Here is a 19,426-nt window from a genome sequence, read left to right as displayed (position 1 = left end):
TCCACGTTTGTAGAGCTTGACAACAAAAGGCTTTTTGTTCACAATTGGTATTCATCTAGGACATGCTAATTACTGAGCATAAATAGAACATGGTGCATGAGCAGGCCAATATAATGTGTTGCTCAATTTGTGACTTACCAGAAATCCATAATTTATATTAAAATAGTCAGAATTACAGGTAAGCTACTCGTCAAGGGATTTTTAGATTTCTGCATGAACGAGCATGATGTAATTGCTTGGAGAAGCACACACTGCTGTATTTGATGTGGCAGAAAGATGTGCAACCCGGGCAAAACTCTTTCTGAATATTACTTGCAATCATATAATTAATTTAGTCAGACAATACTGACTGTAGCAAGGCCAGTGGGTGCTTGATAAAAGAAACAGCAAGACCTGTGTACCCCTGCTATTTGCAAATAAAGCATACTAAAGAAAATTTTTCTAATGCTTTCCTCAAAACTTGTTCAGTTCTCCCAAGCTTTGTTGCCAGTGTAGTTGTATGATCATATGTGATTTGCATGTCAAGTAAGCATGACTGACTTTCTTTGCTGGGCCATTCAGCAACATCTGTCGTATTGTTGGTGTGATACGTACGCCTCCCTCGCTCTTCACAAGAATCAGAATGCTTTTTGTAGGATGTTACCGTAATCATGATGAATGAGCAGGAACACAGTTGAAACTGTAGGTTTGGCATGTACAACATTACTGATGTTTTTCTGTTCTTTGCATAGTGGGAACAGAAACTTGGTTAAACAGGGACTGACCTGAAAGAACAGAAAGAAATAACACTTGATAAAGTACACACTCCCTGCCCCTCTGCGTAATGTTTTTAATTGTGTTAACTGTGCAAGTCACGTTCTTGACTAAAACAGATGTGTCCGAAGACAAAAGTGTAATGGTTTCCAAACTATATGAAATGCATTGAGGTGGCAGGTGTGACTTGATAAATGAGCATGTCATTTTTAGTTATTGGCTTGGGATTTTTTTGTGGAGTATGGAACAGAAACTTTGAGGGTTTTCTTCTCTATTTGAGAAGTGTGCAAGCTTTCTAGCCTAGTGGAAAGGTGAGCGTGTGGGGAAAGCACTGAAAAAGGATAAACAGCAGATTTTAAGTTCTTCATCAGCATGCAGTTCTTATGTTGGTCGCTGGTTTAGACTCCTGTTACATTAAGACTGTGTTCCTTTTCTGCCCTTTTCCAGGTAGCGGTGCTACAGCAGTTGTCCAGGCAGCACTATGCAAACCCAGGCAAGAACGTGTAGCAATAAAGAGGATCAACTTAGAAAAATGCCAAACCAGTATGGATGAATTACTTGTAAGTAAATCAGAGTGGAACATATTACATGGAGGCTATCTTCTGTTTGGATTTTGGTTTTCGTTTGGTCCAAGAATGAGGGTAGAATTTTATGGAGGATAATAGTGAGGAAAAGATTTGAAAATAATCTGCAAGAAATATGCCCTTTCCCTAAAAACGTATTTTACTAATGTATGTTCTCTAATACCACAAAACCAGGAATTGCAAATTTGGATCTTGAGATAACCAACTGCTGTGAACTGTGGGAAGAACCTTACCCCTTGCTTTCTGGAGGCTTGGTTTTCAAGAGATTACTGTCTCGTTGTCTATCTCTTCTTAATACTGAGGAAAGACACGTTTTCCTTTGGTTAAACACTGATTAAAAATATAAAGGTAAAATTTAGTAGGTCTCCTTAAAATGTCTAAAGCACCAAAACATGGCAAAACCTAGTTGTTGGATCATTTTGTAATGGTAACTTTTGAGGGGAAAAGTAGGAATGGCTACACTGCCACCTACACAAGGAAACTCTTGTTAAATCTAATAACACACATTTATCCGATAGGCCATAACAAGCCATTTGAGGAATGCTGTTTGTTTGGATCACTAATCAGAGGAGGAGGCGCCCTTCTTAAAAGGGACTGCAGTAGTTTTGCTCTGCACTGGTTATGGCAATCCAGACAAAGTCGCAGAGAACTGTTAAAAACCGAAACGTGTTGCTTTCTAATGCTCCTAGTCAGGTGCTTATAAGAGTAATGCATATTTATATATAGGCAGTGTAACAAGAGTTGAAGGACACAAGACCATTCCAAAAGTGAGAACACTCTCTTCTGTTCCGCAGGTTATACTACTGCCTAGAGACTGTGGGCTTTTTCTAATGCAGAAATTCCTGCCTCTGAAGGAAATGGTCTCCTCAGCAGGGAATTGCCAGTGCAAAAGATATCTTGAATTTGATACAGAGGGTATGGTCCATCCAGTTTCTTCAGATAAGATGGCTTGTTTACAGTGGAGGACCCAAAATGCTCTTCCCCTGATGATTGATGGCATTCACCTTCAGCTTATGTAGCAGCTTGTATGGGACATTGTTGTGTTTTTCTTAAAAGAGGATTGCAGTAGTGGAAGCTACCTCTGAGGTAGCGAGGCTTCTGTCAACTAAAAACTCAAAAGATAAATTCTGAAATGTGTTTAGAAAGAGACCAGCCCAAGGTGAGATGCTGTGCATGATATAACATCTACAGCCCATAGAGAACACTTCTATAAAACCAGAAATACTAATGCTCGTAATATAAAATGGTCTAAATTTGATCTTTTTTGATTAGAATTTGAACTAATAATGGCAATTGAGAATTTAAAAGTTACAACAAATAAAACTAGACAAAACTGCCAAAAGTCTGCAAGAAATACCCAGGTGGTCTAGAGAAATAATTAGTTAGTTACCAGCTTGTACAAAGCTACCTTAGCAAGTGCTTGAGTATCTTTACTGCTGACGTGTCTCCACTGTCTCCCAAATAAGGCAATAGGTCTTCAGTTTTTGGTCCCATATTGCTTTCTTTTGGTACGAGGATAACTGTCCATACGATTGGTTTTTATTTTTTAACATAAGTCAATTTCTGCTTTTCTGTGTTTAGATTTTTTTGTTTCTTTTATTTGTTGGTCTGTTTTGATCTGAACATGAATTCTGGCTTTCCAAGGTCCTGGTTAGGAGGTTTAAAAAAAAAAAAAAAAAGGGCCATGTTTCCTTTTATTTTTGTATGTGCATGCACACATGGGCATGCATACACAGAAATAATTATTTTTCTGTGAGGAAGTATACTTGCTTTGACTCAGTTCTAATAGATTTTAAAATTTTGTTTGAAAAGTAGAGATGTTATTCTGTAAAAGGGCATCATTGACCTTCAAAACTCTTGTTACAACTGTACTAACATTTTTATTTCAGTTGATAATACTTAGAATGCTCTTTCATTTTGGGTTTTTTTAACACCGTTTTTGAGTCTGCTCAGTTTTCAATCACATATTTTTCTGATCAAGCAGTTTCCATTGGCACAGGGACGTTCTAAAACTCTGTCTGCCCTCTGAACATGCTGTTTTGTAAAATCCTGCTGCTGAGTGCTTATGGATGGTGTGCAAAGGCACCCTTTGCAAATTCTCAGCTGTGTGGCCTTCAGAGAAGTGGAAAATGCAGCAAGCCTGGTGCCCACGTAAGCAGACTTTGGGCCAGTGTCAATTAAAATAGAAGGGCAGTGGGGGAGGGAGTTTAAATAATACTAAGGTTACACAAACTGCCAAACTCCTGAAATTCAATACTCCGTTTCCTGCAACGTCCTGTGTTCTCACTATTGTAAGCTAAATGTAACTTAACCCTATGAGCCAAGGAAAAAAGTTCCTGTCCTTAGGGTTGTCCTGACGGGGTATCTTCCCCCATCCCCTTACCTCCAGTTTTTTAATACAACCAACAATCTCAGCACTACAAACCAAAGAATATTCTACAGAATGGCTTATTTGACTGAATGGGTTTTCAAACAGCCGTACCCCGGGTATCCCTGGAGGAAGCCCCCGGGAAGCACCCACAGAGCTGTGGCACCTGCCTGGTCACTGGGGTCTGGACCTGTCCCTGTGGGCGCTGCAGCTGAGCACCAAAAGGAGCCGTCTCGCAGTTGCTTATTAACTGTGTCACCCACCTGCCCTTAGGCCGACACACATTCTTCTGCAGCTGCTTGGTGAAACTGGATCAGGAATAACCTGGCCGAAAAGAAGTTAGTTTTTAACCCGGCTGTATTTCCTGATGCAGTGCACCAACGCTTGTGCTAGCACAAGGGAAGGAGAAGCAGAGGGAGAAACTTTATATTTTAAGTGCCATTATGGCTTTGGTGCTGTTGAGTTGATGAAGGTAGACAATATTCAAAGCACTTTCCAATTAAAGATTGTGAAGCTTACCACAGTCAAGTAATCACATTTCTGCACTGTTAACATGTTAGTAAAATAGATTAGGTGTATTTTTGCTTAGTAGTAGCAGGTAGATTTCTTGACCCATTGTTGTATTACCAGCATAGGAAAACAATAAAACGATATAAGAAATTAAATAGTAATCAAGAGTGGGAGAGGCACATTTCAGATTCGGTATGGGTAGCTGAATTCAGAACCTGAGGCAATAATTTGACTTGTGTTTAAGCTGACCTGCCTGGGTCAGCTGGGGAAATGTGCCCCACATAAATTTCTTCTGTTTTTGACCTACTGTCTCCTGGTGGGGGGAAGCTATTTTGCAAATTGCTGAGTTATTCACGCTCACTGCATGATTATCCAGGCTTTCATCCTTCTGTGGTTCAGGGCTCAGAAGTTGTCTAGGGAGGAAACTTTTGACAGCAGGACTAGCTGAAGTCCGTGTCAAACTACAGCCTGACTTAATAGTCACCAACATGTATCATGAGATTAAATCACAGTCTTTAATAGATATAATTAACTTTTTATTAGAAAGTGGCTGTGATCTCGAGTGCATTGCAAATATCAGCAGCAAAAAACCCTCTTTCAGACACTTGCTGAATTGAGGTTGAAAGCTGAAAATGGCATCTGTGGCAGCTTTAACCAATCTTAAGTGGGACTGCCAAAGTGCCTGCCTTGCACCAGGGCTGGCGAGTCAGCGTGTAACATGGGTCCACCTGAAAGCAGTTGCTTTTCAGGGAGGGAGAGGAGGTGGAAGAGTTTGGTTTTTAGCTGAATTGGCTCCCCGACTGGCTCACCCTCCAGGACCATGTCCTTTAGCACTAGGGATGGATCTGTGTGGCCAGCGGCAGAGAGGGAGAGGCTGGATTGTGGGAGCTTAAGTTGGTGCGAGGCCAAACCCTCTAGTACAAAGGAGGCCTAAAGGCTTCTACATAAAGGATTGGCAGGATAGTGAGAGCTGCCGGAAAGGTGTTAGAGAACAACTGTGTGAAAGAGTGAATAGAAAAAGGACTGCGTTTGAAATAACAGATACAAGGCAGTCATTCTTAATGCGTACAGCTGTGGCGTGTCATAGATGGTGTTACTTGGTAGTGCCACGTTGTGCATCTGTTGGTGACTGCTCCTCTACTCAATTGTTTCCTCCGACTTTTGGTCTGTAACGCTGCTTTTTCCTCTTGCACTTCTGTTTGATTGCGTGGCTCTGGTGTCTGCCTGTCCATCCCACAGTAGCTGAGACAGTGGTGCTGTGTCCTTTGTCCGACAGCTTCCTTCCTCCTTTCCCAGCTGCTCCCATTCTACTCTCTTTCATATCCCTTTTGAACAGGAAAGGCAGTAGGTTTTGATCTTTCCTTGCGTTTTGTTGTCCAGCCTGTACCCATGCCTTCAGTTCTTGGAGACTGTTCATTCTTCATTGCTCGCTCTGAATTTGGGACTTTAACAATAATTTTTTTGCTGCTCTCAGAAGAAAATTGCGGTAGTTAGGCCTGTATCTCCTTGCCAAGCCTCCCTCGTGTTCTTTGCAATAGCGTTTTGTCTTGCATGCAGATCTATAGATAAATTGAAATGTTTTGGTGCCTTGATGCATATTCTGTGCATACTTCAGTTCTGTTCTAGTATTTCACTTTGGAAATTAAACTTTCTCTCTATACAAGCAGAACTGATAGCTGGCTGTGTTATGCTGGGCTTTGTATTTCTTACAGAAAGAAATTCAAGCAATGAGTCAATGCAATCACCCCAATGTGGTGACCTATTACACATCGTTTGTGGTGAAGGATGAACTTTGGCTGGTTATGAAGCTGTTAAGTGGTGGTAAGTTACTGATTTCACGTGTTTAGCTGCAAGGAAATTGTATGTTGTTTTTTTTTTTTCTAATGTACCTTGTTTGGGTTAATTGACCTAAACCAAATAAGGAGAGGGGAGAGAGACTACACAGGATGAACCTTGAGACACAGGTGTGTTATAGCAAGAATGTGCAAGCTTAAAGAGTTTGTATATGTACAGGCTAAGAATTACTTGAGATAAATTGTGTTGATCTAGCTACTATAATTTTTTTATTCTGAATCAATATATTAAAATTCTCTATCAAGGTTGCATAGGGGAAAACTGATGAGAGTTAAGTCACTTCTCTGTGTGTCCTTTTTTTGAGTTTCTCTAGAATCCACTCTGTTTTTGTGAAAATGCATATATTTCTGATTTCATAATGAGTGTTTCTCATTCCGTATACAAGGAAGATTCTTCTTTGGACAGGTGTTAAACACGTTGCATCCTTTTTATTGCTTAAACTAACCAAACACTCATTACAGTTTTGATGGTTAATGGTATAAAAATCTTACTTGGTTCTGGGAGAAGAAAAAAGAGCTGAGCTGAATGTGCTTGTGGCTTAGAGAAGCGAGGCTCCAAAATAATATGTGGTGGTCCTGGTTGCTATATGATATTCTTCAAGATTAGTCTTGATGGCAGCAGACTGCTGCACCGTCATCCTAGAAAGCAAGGACAGGAAGTGCTCATAAAATAACGCTTGTTATATCACATTTGATTGGTTTGTTCGTTGCAATCAAAAGCAAGCATAGACCCTGAGAGAAACCAGTGATTCATGACAGGAATTTACTGTGAGCTGTTGAAAAAAGCTTGTATTAAAACAAAACGTTGCTGTTAGATTCCTTGAGATTTATAACTGAAGTTCAGTGTCAAGCTGGTGTTACTAGGGATGTTGTCGTCATTTCTTTGGAGAGAATATCTCCTTCCAGTCTTGCAGCTGCATGTTTACGTGCATGTTGTGAACATGTGAACTATGAACTAAGCTGGATAATAAACCAAAACGTTTGCTGCACATGTCTTTTTAAATGTGGGATGCTCCTGAATTTTTAATAAATGGTAGGTTAGCAAGCTGTTAGCAGATCTTTCTAACGAATCATTGAGTGTTATAGTATTCTTGACAAAAAAACAGTGCTTTGTTTCTTGTTTGAACGAGGTAACAGTGTGTCTTATTCAGAGTGCTAGTTACATGTGGTCTTCACACACATATGCAAAGATTTAAATAGCAGTAGCACAGAAAGAATGAAGAAATAAAATTTTCTCAAGAATCTGATATGATAATGCTGTACATGTGTTTTCTTTTCTTTTCTGGATGTGCAATATAGGTTCAATGCTTGATATAATAAAGTATATTGTCAACAGAGGAGAGCACAAAAATGGTGTCCTTGAAGAACCAATAATAGCAACGATTCTAAAAGAAGTTTTGGAGGGCTTAGACTATCTACACAGGAATGGGCAAATTCACAGGTAGGAGCATACACACAGTGAAAAGCATTTTCAAAGTTGAGTATATAGTTTGTTGATACTGGTCAGCTGCAGTTGCTTGGCTGAATTGTGTTGCCTCTCACATACTGCAAATGCGCTTAGTAATTATCAAATGATAACACTAGGGCGGATGCTGTAATCTTACTGCAGTTTGTCCCTAGTACATGCCTGTCTATCTGTCTTATAGTTAGGATAGGTCTGTGCTGCACTAAGTATGCCAGAATGTCATCTATACTCCTGTGCCTGCTGGTACTCCAAGAAGCTAATCTAAATCTAGTTTATGTGATATGGGCTGTGACTTGGTTATTGTGTTGCCCAGTAAATCTGTAATCTTGGGCATTTGGGCACTGCTGTATAAATGTGAAACTTACTTTTTCCTGGTAATCAGTTATGTGTATTACAGATCTCTCTTTATGACGACACATGAAGCTGGGGTTGGTGCTGTGGAAAGTCACCTTGGGGTATATATGTGTCTAGTGATTGTTGCCTTCTTTATATTCTGTCTCCATTGACTTCCTCAGTGTAAATTGTGCAGATCCTCCGGGGTGATATGTACATATCTGCTGTAGCAATCCACAGGTTGCTTCCACTGTTTGGGTGTTGGAATTGTTGTACTCCGACCTCCCTAATCAATTTTACTGAGGTGAATTTGCCTTTTAAGGAAGGTGCCTACAACAGGTGCTCTCTCCCTGTTTCAAGCATTGGCCTTTTGTAAGGGAATCTTTCAAACAAAGACCAGATTCACAGCAGACAGAACTCTGAGAATGGAGGTAGTGCAGATGTAGCACAGTAATTGTTCTTTATGTGTACTTCTTATGTCTCATCTTATAATGAACTGCCTCTGATGTAAATCAAGAACTATTTCCTCCTTTTGCAGAAAGAAAATTGAGATAAATGGAGAAATAAAGAACAATTATCTTGACTTCTGGTCTGGAATGCCAAAGATCTGCCTCAAACCTTAATTCATAGTCTTCTGTTAAACTGATATTGTTGCGGAAGGAACGTTCGTTAACTTTTAAGGATAACAGGACCCTTTGAGGTCGGATTTGGGAATTCTCTTTGTCTATTCTTAAAGGACCTTAAAAAAGATAAAAAGAGATCTATTTGTTACATCTGAGATTTCTCCTTTTTTATAACATCTAATTTGTAAACTGTGCAGTACCACAGAAGTCCTGTTCAAGAAGATACAGTGTGCATTCCTTTTCCCATGTACATTGTAGGTGAGAGCTGTGTAGTTCAGGGAATGCAGTATCAGGTATTACTTGCCAGTTGGAGATGTTTACAAAATTGTTCTGGGATTTTTTTTCTGTTGTTTTGATACATCCTTTTTTATATATAAGGAAACAGGTTATGTTGACTTTCAGTAGCAAGGTGTTAATTATTTTCAGTAAATCTTGGAATGAGAGATCTGCTCAAATTCTTGATGTTTAAGATATGTTCTGTGTGAAAGATTTATCCTGTGCGTTAAGAATGGGATGCATGTTTCTACAAAACAAAACAACCTGCACTAAAAAAAAACAACAAAAAAGCCAAAAACAGCCAGAAAGATTTCTTCTTAATGTTATATGCGAATAGTGTGTTAGATGGATATAGCTGACTGTCAAGGACATGCTGAATTTTTGAGGGATTCAGTGTCAAGTGACTTTTCATCATGGTACGCTATAGCAAAATACTGTTGCTATTCGTGAGCTTTAATAGCTTCATTGGGTAGAAATCTACAGTATATTTACCTTTTTTGAAGATTGGTATCTTCTCTGATGAGATCAAAGAGTATAAAAAACTTTTGCAACTTTTCTTTTTGAGTAGTGGTGCAGTTGGATGTGAGAAAGCATTAGTTCTTGCTTTAAAGCTCTGAAAGATCGCAGTTTGTGAGATTTACTTATAAAAGGAGGTAAAACAGACTTTGCACCTAAATATTTCTGTTCTCAAAATCTATACCTAAATTCTGCTCATTTTGTGCCAAAGCTGAATTTGGGTCCTTTTATACAAGAGAGCTGGGGTTTGAGAGTCTGAGTTCTGTACTCTATTTTAATTGTAAACCAGTTATATTTTATACTTCAGTTCCTGCTTCTGTCTCTTAATTTTAAAATACTAGCTTGTGAAACGAATTAGTATGCAATATTTATTTCTTTATTTACATAAAATGTGCACATATGTACTTTCATACATAAAAGTAACCTCTGTTTGTACATTCTAGAGATTTGAAGGCTGGCAACATTCTTCTGGGTGAAGATGGCTCTGTACAAATAGCAGGTAATGGCGGTGGTAGAGTAATGGCTAAATAAAAGAAAAAGGTAATTGCAGCTGTATTAGAGGCAACAGATAAAAGTTTTCTGTTGGCTTTTAACTGTTCCTTCTGGAGTGCTGTAGCTGCAACTTAACCGATTTCAGGCTTCTTGATTAATGATACATGATTTAGAAATTCCTCAATGTAAAAGGAGACTTTTTAATGTCCTCTTAATGTTTCCTTATATATTTGATGGAACACAGGAAAAAATATTGATTAAACAGCTTGCTGTTAATAAACTGTTCAAGTTTATTTAATTTATTACTACAAGTGATTATGATAGTTCTTGAGAATTCAAAAATCTGTATGTACTGCCCTTCACGAGCATGCTGGCTGTAACTTAACTAGTCACTGAGATAGATGAGAGAGATCTCACCGAAAGTAATTTTTGGCATTTCTACCATTTATTTTGCAATGGTATCGATTGGATACAGTTTAGCATCTTAAATACCCTATGAATGTATCTATATGTTTCTTGAGTGGTAGTCTGTAAGAATCAAATTATTTGGTCTTTATAAGAGCTTAAATACTGAGCAAGACCCCATATCCCATCTCTCAAGTTAGTATCAGATACCTGGAAAATAGAGCGAGCAGGTGGTGATACCCATCCCCTCTCCCAGCACACTCCTAGGCCTTTCACAATTTATAGCCCGTGACTCAGCGATGGAAGCTTTGTGTTTAGTAGCCCTCAGTAATAAAAATGGCTATAGCCAAAAGTTCTTTTTTATATAAATAGTGCTTTCAAAGTACCATGTTAACGTATATTTTGAGGGCTTTAATATGCCAGTGTCTGAAGTCTATGAAACTGGACAGGCAAAGATTGGCTAGTAGATGAACTATTTACTAATTGGAGCTGGTTTAAGTCTTCTGTTTTGAGTTCAAGACTTTTTAAAGTAGTTAGTCAATTTTACAGACTTGAATTTTAGGAATATACTTAATTTTTATTTATTCACTTGATTATACCCTACAGTTGTCTTCACTTTGTATAGCACTTTGGGCAACTGCTGACATTCTAGGTCTATGTTGTTCAAGTATTTTTAGATCATCTCATATTGTAAAGGAGTAGATGTCCAGACAACTTAATTAAAAATAATAAAAATATCTTAAAAGTTGAAAGATAAAAATCTCATGAGCCATCTGAACTAAAGCTGTTGACTTTACATTGTTTTTTTCACACATAATGAAATTTACTCTTCTAGTAATCAGATAACGTTCAAACAACAAGTTCATTTATTCCTTTCTAGTTCAGCTTCAGGGCTTGGTTTCATGACCTTTTCCTCCTTTTAGCTGTAGGCATCTTAATGAGTAAGGCTTTAATTGTGCTGCTAGGGCGTTCAGGGCATGCAGGACTGAGGACGTTCAGTGGCTGGATAGATATGTGAATTGTGTCTTTCTGTGATGCGTTATTTCAATACTAGGTTATTTCCAATCTTCAGGCGAAAAGTGCAGCAGTGTCAAACTTGTTTCTTTGTTGGTGTGGGGCTGTTCTGTTTGGGACAGCCAAACATTGCACATTAACTGAAAGCTGATTCTGAATGTCAAAGAGACTGAAATTCATTCTTTTTACATCTTTTTGCCTTGACAAAGTAAAAATCTCCTTTCATCTCCTTTCATCATACCCACAGAAATGTTTGGAAAAGATCTGGTTAAAAACAGGCAGAGACTTTGTCTCAGATACTCAAGCCAGATGGAGGAGAAAGATTTATCAGGGACAATTGTTTGGCAGCCCAGGCTTTCCTTGGCTGCCCCCATTCTCACAGGAGCTTGATGCTTTATTTCTCTCCCAATCTTAACTGTAATGCTACACATGGCCTTGGCTGAGCCTTAGGCTAAGGATGAGCCTTAGGCAGCCTTAGGCTGCTTAGTCTGCAGCCACTGTCAAGGTGAGAAAGTTATGGGAGAAATGTTTTTGCAGCCTGTGCCTTCCCTTAGTAGGCTCCTTGCAGCCCAGCTCCCTTGGAGACCATAGGCATTGTCTCTCTCCCAACCCTACGCCTGACACTAACTTGATGTTGGCCTTGGTTGAAGCTTGGCCAAGTGCCCAGCCCTGGCTGAGCTGAAAAAGGTGTTAGGGAATAAATGATTCGTTGGCTATGCTTATTTGTGCTTTACTAATACATTTAAATCAGGGCTCTTCATTAAATTTGTTTTTTCTTTGGTATTAGCTGTGACTTTTAGTGCCTAAAACTGCTGAGTTGTTCAGCTCTTTCCTTGTAATACATTTCCCTTTCCTCTTTACGTTAACTTGTTCTCAAGAATACTTTGTCTCCTATGTGATAGGAAGCTTGTCACTGTAGGTCATCTCTTCTTTTAAATAACCTGTGTTTGTGAAAGCTGTGCCTGGGATGGGAAATTAAAGTCTTGTTTTTATTGAGTAGCTATCAAAGCGTTCTTTCCCTCAGTAAACATACGACAGTGTTTCAGTAGTATTATAGTGAAATACTCAAATACTCATCACATCTTTCTCAGTGAGGTGTTGCAACATTTCATTTTGAAGCTTGTGCAAGAAGAGATTTTACTTAGTTTTTGGTTGTGGTTTTTTTTATTGTCATCCCGCACCCGTTTATATTTCTTGTTTGTTGTCCTTTTCAAAATTAATGTTATGTTAATAGGGAAAACAGCAGTAAGGGAGCAAAGGTTAAGTCAGGATTTTAGCAGTGTGTCTCTGTTCCTGAAAGGACATGTGAGCAGTTGTCCAATACAGACTATTTATCTTTGGTACTGAAAGGACATCAATTTTTTTCCATATCTATCTTTATTTATTTATTTATTTTATTTCTGCCTATTCAGCTTTTCCTTACAGGTAATAGTTCCTCTTCAGAAAACTGTCAATAATACCAGCATTGATTTTTAGGGCAGTAAAAACTCAGAAGCAGGTGTTTCTGAAGCTGTTCATTCTTTTCAGAAGTACAAACAAAACCTGTCTATTCTATAACCTACAAATTTTTGGGAAAAAAAATTTTTGTTTTTTTATTCATCAGGCAATCTGCAGGGAAAATTAAAGAATATTGCTTGAAGTTGGCTTCTTAATTGTCTACTGAATTTCTGTGTGTTTTAGCAATGTAGAAGAGGTCCAGAATTTGAGTCTGTGACGCTTAGTGGCTGTATAGTGGAAAGTAAGGATAAACCTATGTTTTATGGAATTGCTGATCTTTTTAAATTTTTTTTTCCAACCTTAAAATCAGGGAACAACAGTGAAATAAAAATTGAAGTAGGTCTATACTAAAGCACTTGATTTCAGTGTAACTGGATTGTAAATAGCACAGTCTAAAATACTCTTCACAAAGCTCCACTCAAAATGACAGTATTTCTCCGTACACTGGTAATCTGCTCTTTCTTCCATTTATCCCCTACCTCTCCCAGAACAGCTGTCACTGACATGGTGACTAGTTAACAGAACATGAAGGTTTTTTGCTATTTTGGAATTTAGAAAAAACTATTCATGTCATGGTCTACTATTAAATATATATTGTTGATCACTTTGATTATCTTTGATTTGTCAAATCTCCGTAAGTGTTTAAGTTATGTGTAGTATTCCCTCGTGTTTAAATTGCATTCAGATGTAGTAGCTATAGAGTAGGTAGCTCCTTATCTTTGAATAATAGCAGGGGCAAATCTTTCAAACCTTGGTTCAAAGTGCACGTTTGAAAACCTTAAAAGTGACAGATGTACTGGAGTCCTTTTAACCATATTGAGAAAGACACATACTAGGGGGTTAAACTTGAGGGAGTCCTAGTGCAGATCTCCCAGCTAAAACTATACTGTTTGTTCTGTAGCATTTCAAGAACAGTGTGTCATGAAGCAAAGGTAAGCTCTGCAATGGAGAGTTTCTATAAGTAGACCTTTATGAACTGACTTCATTTCTAAAGTGTAAAACTTTTGCTTTGTTATTGGTAGTTTAACAGATTTCAACCTTTTCCCCCCTTCCCAGATTTTGGCGTTAGTGCATTTTTAGCAACGGGAGGTGATGTTACTCGTAACAAAGTAAGGAAAACATTTGTTGGTACTCCATGTTGGATGGCCCCTGAAGTAATGGAGCAGGTATTCCTAGTGTTAAAAAAATTTTTTTTAAAATAAATGAATATATTTAGTCTTTAACTTTTGGAACTTGAGACATCACCACCTTGTTTTTCCTTTCTGGTTCTATTCCAGGTGCGAGGTTATGACTTCAAGGCTGACATGTGGAGTTTTGGGATAACAGCCATTGAGTTAGCAACAGGAGCAGCACCTTATCACAAATACCCTCCTATGAAAGTAACGATCACTTTGTATTACTTTGTATTATTAATGCTGCTAGACAGTCAGCTCTACTTCATTTTCAGTAGCAACTAAAATATTTAAATATACATATTCTATGGAATGTTTATTCTCTTTTAATTTCCATGTGTTTTTGAATTGATTTTGCTTACAGTACCTCTTTTTTGGGTTTACTGTAGGTGTTAATGCTGACACTTCAAAATGACCCGCCCACTTTAGAGACAGGTGTAGAAGACAAGGAGATGATGAAAAAGTATGGCAAATCCTTTAGAAAACTAATTTCATTATGCCTTCAAAAAGATCCTTCCAAAAGGTAGGTCATTATTGCCCTGTACAGTGGAATTATTTTTTTAAATATACAGACTGCTTAAAGTTCCAGTGTTTAAACAGCACCTTTAAACGTATGATTTGAATTTTGTAAATAGCAGCCTTTAGTCATCTTCATCTGGGGAGAAGAAAATACCTCTTAGCTGTCACTTAAGTTTTCTTCTGAGTTGTTAACCTAATTTATTTATACTTAAATATACTGTTGAATTAAACTCTGATCAAACAAAAGTCCTCGCTCTACGTCTTAATTTATCATCTGAGGCAAGATAGATTGCTGGATATTGTGTGTAAGTCTAACAAGACTGTTCAGATTGGTTGTACAGAATTGTTGGTAACCAAGCATACCAGTCTCTTGGCCTTTAAAATAAATTAAAAATAAATAATTTTATGTTGATTTTTATCATTTTGTGACATAAGCTTAGTACTGCCTTAATTTGGATATTTCCAGAGAAACTTACTTATTAAGAGGTATTTATTTTTTACTGTAAAGTTAGGGGTTCCAAGCTTGTTTAGAGTTTTCCTCATGTTTACATAGGCAATTGAGTATCATAGTATCTCTGTGTTTTGTTCTTGCTATGTTTTGTGAACGGGATAGCCAAGATGATGAAAATATCCAACATCTATTGCAAAACCATTGCTGAGGTCCCAAGTTCCCAGAATGGTTAATTTATTTACCCTTTATTCATTTTTATGCAGACCCATTTTTGTAGTTTCTTTTGCTGAAGAGTTGGAGGAGGCACGTTCTAATTAACGTTATTTCTTAAGGGTATTTAATGTATCACTTTTTGAAAGAGTTTCAGAGCTGGTATGTCTGGGGAAAAAAAAACAGTTCTGAGGGAGCAATCCTGAGTGAGTATTGTGTAGGTCTTTTATGGTGTGTACTCCTCTTTGCTGATGTTACACTAGCTAAATCCAGGATATTGTTGTAGGGAGTCAAGTCGAAAAGGTGACAGCAGCAATACTAATTCTACTAATACTAATAATTAAGAAAAAAGATTACATGGCCACATCTTTATTCTTGAATCCTTCATTTGCGTACACACACACACACAAAATCACAGAATGGTTCAGGTTGGAAGGGACCTTAAGGATCCATCTAGTCCCTGGGCAGGGACACCTCCCACCCCTTAAAATTGGTGGTCTAAGTAGCAAGTCCTGATGCTTTAAGTTTAGCACTGTAGTTTTGCTACTTACAGACAAGAATGACATGTGCTCTTTTAGTTTCCAGTGTCGAGCAATTTTCAGGGCAGGATTAAATTGGTATGAAAACATGAGAAGTAAATAATTAAAATTCCTTCTCTCCTTGAGTACGGAATGCTGAGTTACCTGATCTGTAGTTATGACATCAGTGTTGAAACACTAGTGTTTAAACTAATTACACTAATTGATTACACTGATATTTAAACACATGCAATATCTTCATACTCAGGATTGCCTTGAATTGAACAATTAGACCAGGAAACCGGTGATTAGATCTGTGTGCCAGTTACTCAAACCAAGGAGCAAGTGTCCTTATATTGTGGGGTCATTGCTGTTTTTTGTTTTTCTCCCAAGCCAGGATTTAGTTTTGCATGGAGATACCTCCATAGTCATCGTGTCAATTGTGGGAGAAGTGCCTGCTCTCTGTGACAAATTCTAGGACTGGCATTGCGCTGGTGTTGTCTCAGACCACCATGTTTTTCTTTTGGGGATCTGTGTGTGGGTGTTTCTCTCTCCCCAGTGCCAAGGGTGCTGCTTACAGTCCTCAGTTGCAATTCACTGCCATGGTCTATGTGGAAAACAGGCCCAGAAAGCACGTCCAGACCAGTGTGTCAGGAGCATCTGGCATAATTAATAGTAGAGGAATGGGGAACACTAATTTGGATAAAACTTTACTAAGAATCTAGCTTTTAACTGTGCATATCCCTGTTATGAGATATGATGGTACTGGATCATTGATACTTGTCTTAAGAGTTAATTTGAGATAGAACTTTATAACTTTAACACAGAAACTGTTTGGGGTTTTTTTATTTTATTTTTTTTTTTACTTTTTAAATGTTCCCCTTCGTTTTTGCGCATCCAAGGTTTATGTGTGAATTACTGCTAAGCTTCGTGGTCTCCACAGTACCACTAAGAACTCCTTTATTGTAGAGTTTGGCTCTTTGGTGGGGAAGAAAAAATAAGTGCTCTATGGAACTACTGTCTGTGTCTAAATTGGACGCCCCTTGTTGATGTCAGGAGTTGTTTCATTATTTCTAGCGGGAGTGAACTGATATATACATACACACTACTTACTACTCTTTTCTTCACTTACTCTTCAGATGTGTCCTCAGAGAAATACACTACCACAGATTTGGGGTTTTTTCTGAAACTGAAATTTTCCAAATTGAAGCTTTCCACTCTCGTATCTAGTTTGTGCTATATCCAATTTCTTGCATTAATTCAAATGGAAAGCTATAGCAGATGTTGCTTATGTTCATTTAGAAATGATGAATCTCAGAGATTTCAGCTTCCCTAAATTTAGCTGTGTCTTGGATAGTGGTGTGGGCTAATGAAAAGGATGAAAGAAACCTGGAGGATTTTATTCATCCCAAGAGATGCTTCACTTCTCTCCAGAGTCTCCTGCAGTACCTGAGTCTGGCTTCAGCTAGATAGGCTTTTTAGATCCCTGAAGCTAGGGGAGACAAATCTTGCTGGTGGAATCACTTTGGTAGCTGTGCGATTGTGATTATCTGTTGAAAACATCAAAAATAGAAACTTGATGATGGTGGGAAGAAAGAAACTTGAACAGAACTGCAAGTAAAAGTGAAATGTCTAAGTTTTGACCTTACAACTGGTGCTTTGATTATTATTTGTCCGTTTTGTTGGAAGATGTTCCTGATTACTCTCTTTTCGGTTTATGCATCTTGTTAATAGTGTCAGTATAGTTCCTTGTGAATACCTGCTGACATCAATGAAGTAAAAGAATGCCGGCAGCAGGTATTGATGCTACTCCTTGGAAAATGTAATTATTCTTTTATTGCTGTGGAGTAAAGTTCAGTTGCATTCATAGAGTCACTTGGGGAAGAACATGATACCTGAGTTCTTTTTTTATTTGTTTGTTTGAAGGGTAAAATGCATTTGTGTGGAAAGAAAGGGGGAAAATTGGCAACCTAGAGACTGATTTTTTTATTTTTTTTTTTGGTTATTTTTGCCATAGGGAGGCTTAATTTTTTCGTGTGTGGTAAGTGAGTATGTGTGAATTAATGCAGTAGCTATTATCATTCATTCCCCATTCATACAGTACTAATTCAAAGGTATTAGAGACGTACCATTTAACTAACGTCTTGTACTGTATTCACTGAGAGGGGTCTTTGTTTTCTGTTCTAATTTATTATTGATCTTTCAGGCCCACAGCAGCAGAACTTTTAAAATGCAAATTTTTCCAGAAAGCCAAGGTAAAACGTTTAACCCTACAAGTAAATTTTGCTCTGCCTTAAAATCTACATGAAATTTCTGCTTCCCTTGTATTGATTTTTAACTTAAGAAATGTTGGTTTTGCAGAATAGAGAATACCTGATTGAAAAACTTCTCACTAGAACGCCTAATATAGCACAAAGAGCAAAAAAGGTGAGTGTATTCACATCTTTTTCTTGACTAGTGTGCAAGAGAAAGCATGGACCGCTCAGTTGCCTTACATTTCAGCGCTGACTGACCGAGCCATTCTCTTATGCAGTCCTTCAAAGATGGTGACTGTTGAATGAATGGTTTCTGCATCCTAGCTTTCTCCAGGAAGCCCTGGGGCATTTTGTCTTCCTTTCTGGCCTTGCCAAAATAATACCTGGTATTTGTCATCATATATGATATGATTTTTTTTTTCCCCACTCCCTTCTAGAAAGCTACAGGTGAAATGGTTGTGTAAATTAAGAGAGATCTGCAAGCATATGGGTTCATAAACTGCAGAATTCATATCTTCATTGATCACCTAGAGAAAGAGTGGAGATACTATAAATAGTATTTATTGAGGACTGCCTGGTTCTTTCGATTATTTCAAACGTGATGCCCAAAGGAATGGAAGTTGGGTCCAAACTCTGCAAGAGTGCTGCTGAGTTATTCAGACCAGTGGAGACTTATCCCATTGGTGATGAAGTTAAACCCACAGCTATGGCATATGCTGGTATTTCTGTGATGCCTGTGGCACTTTTGTAAATGAACTTACCAGGTGATGTGCAGCAGAACTGAAAAAAAAATATTCTTAACAGGTAAGTATTTCAATACTGAAGTATGAAGTAAGCCGCTGTTCATAAGAGCTAATAAACAGGAACCAATGTAGACTTCTGCTTGTTGTGTGTGAGAAATCATGGAAATCCTTTTCTGTGGTGACTTAGCTCACCATGTCTAATCAGTATGAGGAACCTGCTCAGAGATTGCTGAGCCTCAGCAGGTGACAGGGCAGTGTGCTGAGTCCAACTTTCTAAAAGCAGGCTTTCTGGCAGGATGTTTTGAGGAGGATGCATTAAGAAAGGAACAGTTTTGGCCTTTGTTGGCACATCAGTTAGGCTTCAGTTACCTGGACTGGCACTTGTACAATTTTGTGTTATCTTTGTGAATATCAGTTTGGAATAATTCCACAACACTGCAGTGTTCTTACAGCTGGTGGCTTATGCTTGGAAGAGAGCGTCAGCAAGATCTGAATGCCTTAAGTTCCTTCTGATCTTCTTTTAGGTGGAAGTAATTTGGGAGATTAGTGGCAATGATGGGGCTTTGTGAGAGGCTGGAGTAGAAAGCTGGAATGAGAGGGCTTGTGGAAGGGCTGGCTGCTGAGCAGGTTAGAATCTGCAAGGTGTGGAGAAAGGGTAGGAGTAGTTCAGCTGTTTGGCCATCTGGTGGCAGCAATGCCCACACTAAAAATTCTCTAACCGGGATGGGGGGGGGGGAAATCGTAGGCGTTTGCTTTTCATATTAAATCTTGGGCCATACAGGAGTAATTTAAATATGTTCTAGTACCAGCTAGGTTTCTGATAGAGCAAGTGCCTCATGAGATTTGTCTCCCAGTTGTGTCCTCAGGTC

The 19,426-nt window shown here is 38.3% G+C and overlaps 1 protein-coding gene across 2 annotated transcripts in view; it reads left to right on the top strand.

Annotated features, from left to right (window-relative positions):
• STK39 (serine/threonine kinase 39) overlaps nucleotides 1-19,426 on the top strand; it is a 101,337-nt gene that overhangs the window by 22,289 nt on the left and 59,622 nt on the right. For both annotated transcript variants that reach the window (XM_063340874.1, XM_063340873.1), the window contains exons 2-10: nucleotides 1,201-1,313; nucleotides 5,928-6,036; nucleotides 7,368-7,509; nucleotides 9,725-9,780; nucleotides 13,746-13,855; nucleotides 13,967-14,068; nucleotides 14,251-14,384; nucleotides 17,766-17,814; nucleotides 17,921-17,986. In XM_063340874.1, coding sequence (XP_063196944.1) covers nucleotides 1,201-1,313; nucleotides 5,928-6,036; nucleotides 7,368-7,509; nucleotides 9,725-9,780; nucleotides 13,746-13,855; nucleotides 13,967-14,068; nucleotides 14,251-14,384; nucleotides 17,766-17,814; nucleotides 17,921-17,986 — 881 coding nt within the window. The remainder of the gene's footprint in view (nucleotides 1-1,200; nucleotides 1,314-5,927; nucleotides 6,037-7,367; nucleotides 7,510-9,724; nucleotides 9,781-13,745; nucleotides 13,856-13,966; nucleotides 14,069-14,250; nucleotides 14,385-17,765; nucleotides 17,815-17,920; nucleotides 17,987-19,426) is intronic.

The sequence above is a fragment of the Chroicocephalus ridibundus genome, chromosome 7, assembly GCF_963924245.1.
Source record: "Chroicocephalus ridibundus chromosome 7, bChrRid1.1, whole genome shotgun sequence".
Taxonomy (NCBI): Eukaryota; Metazoa; Chordata; class Aves; order Charadriiformes; family Laridae; genus Chroicocephalus; species Chroicocephalus ridibundus.
This window is presented reverse-complemented; position numbering and strand designations above follow the sequence as displayed.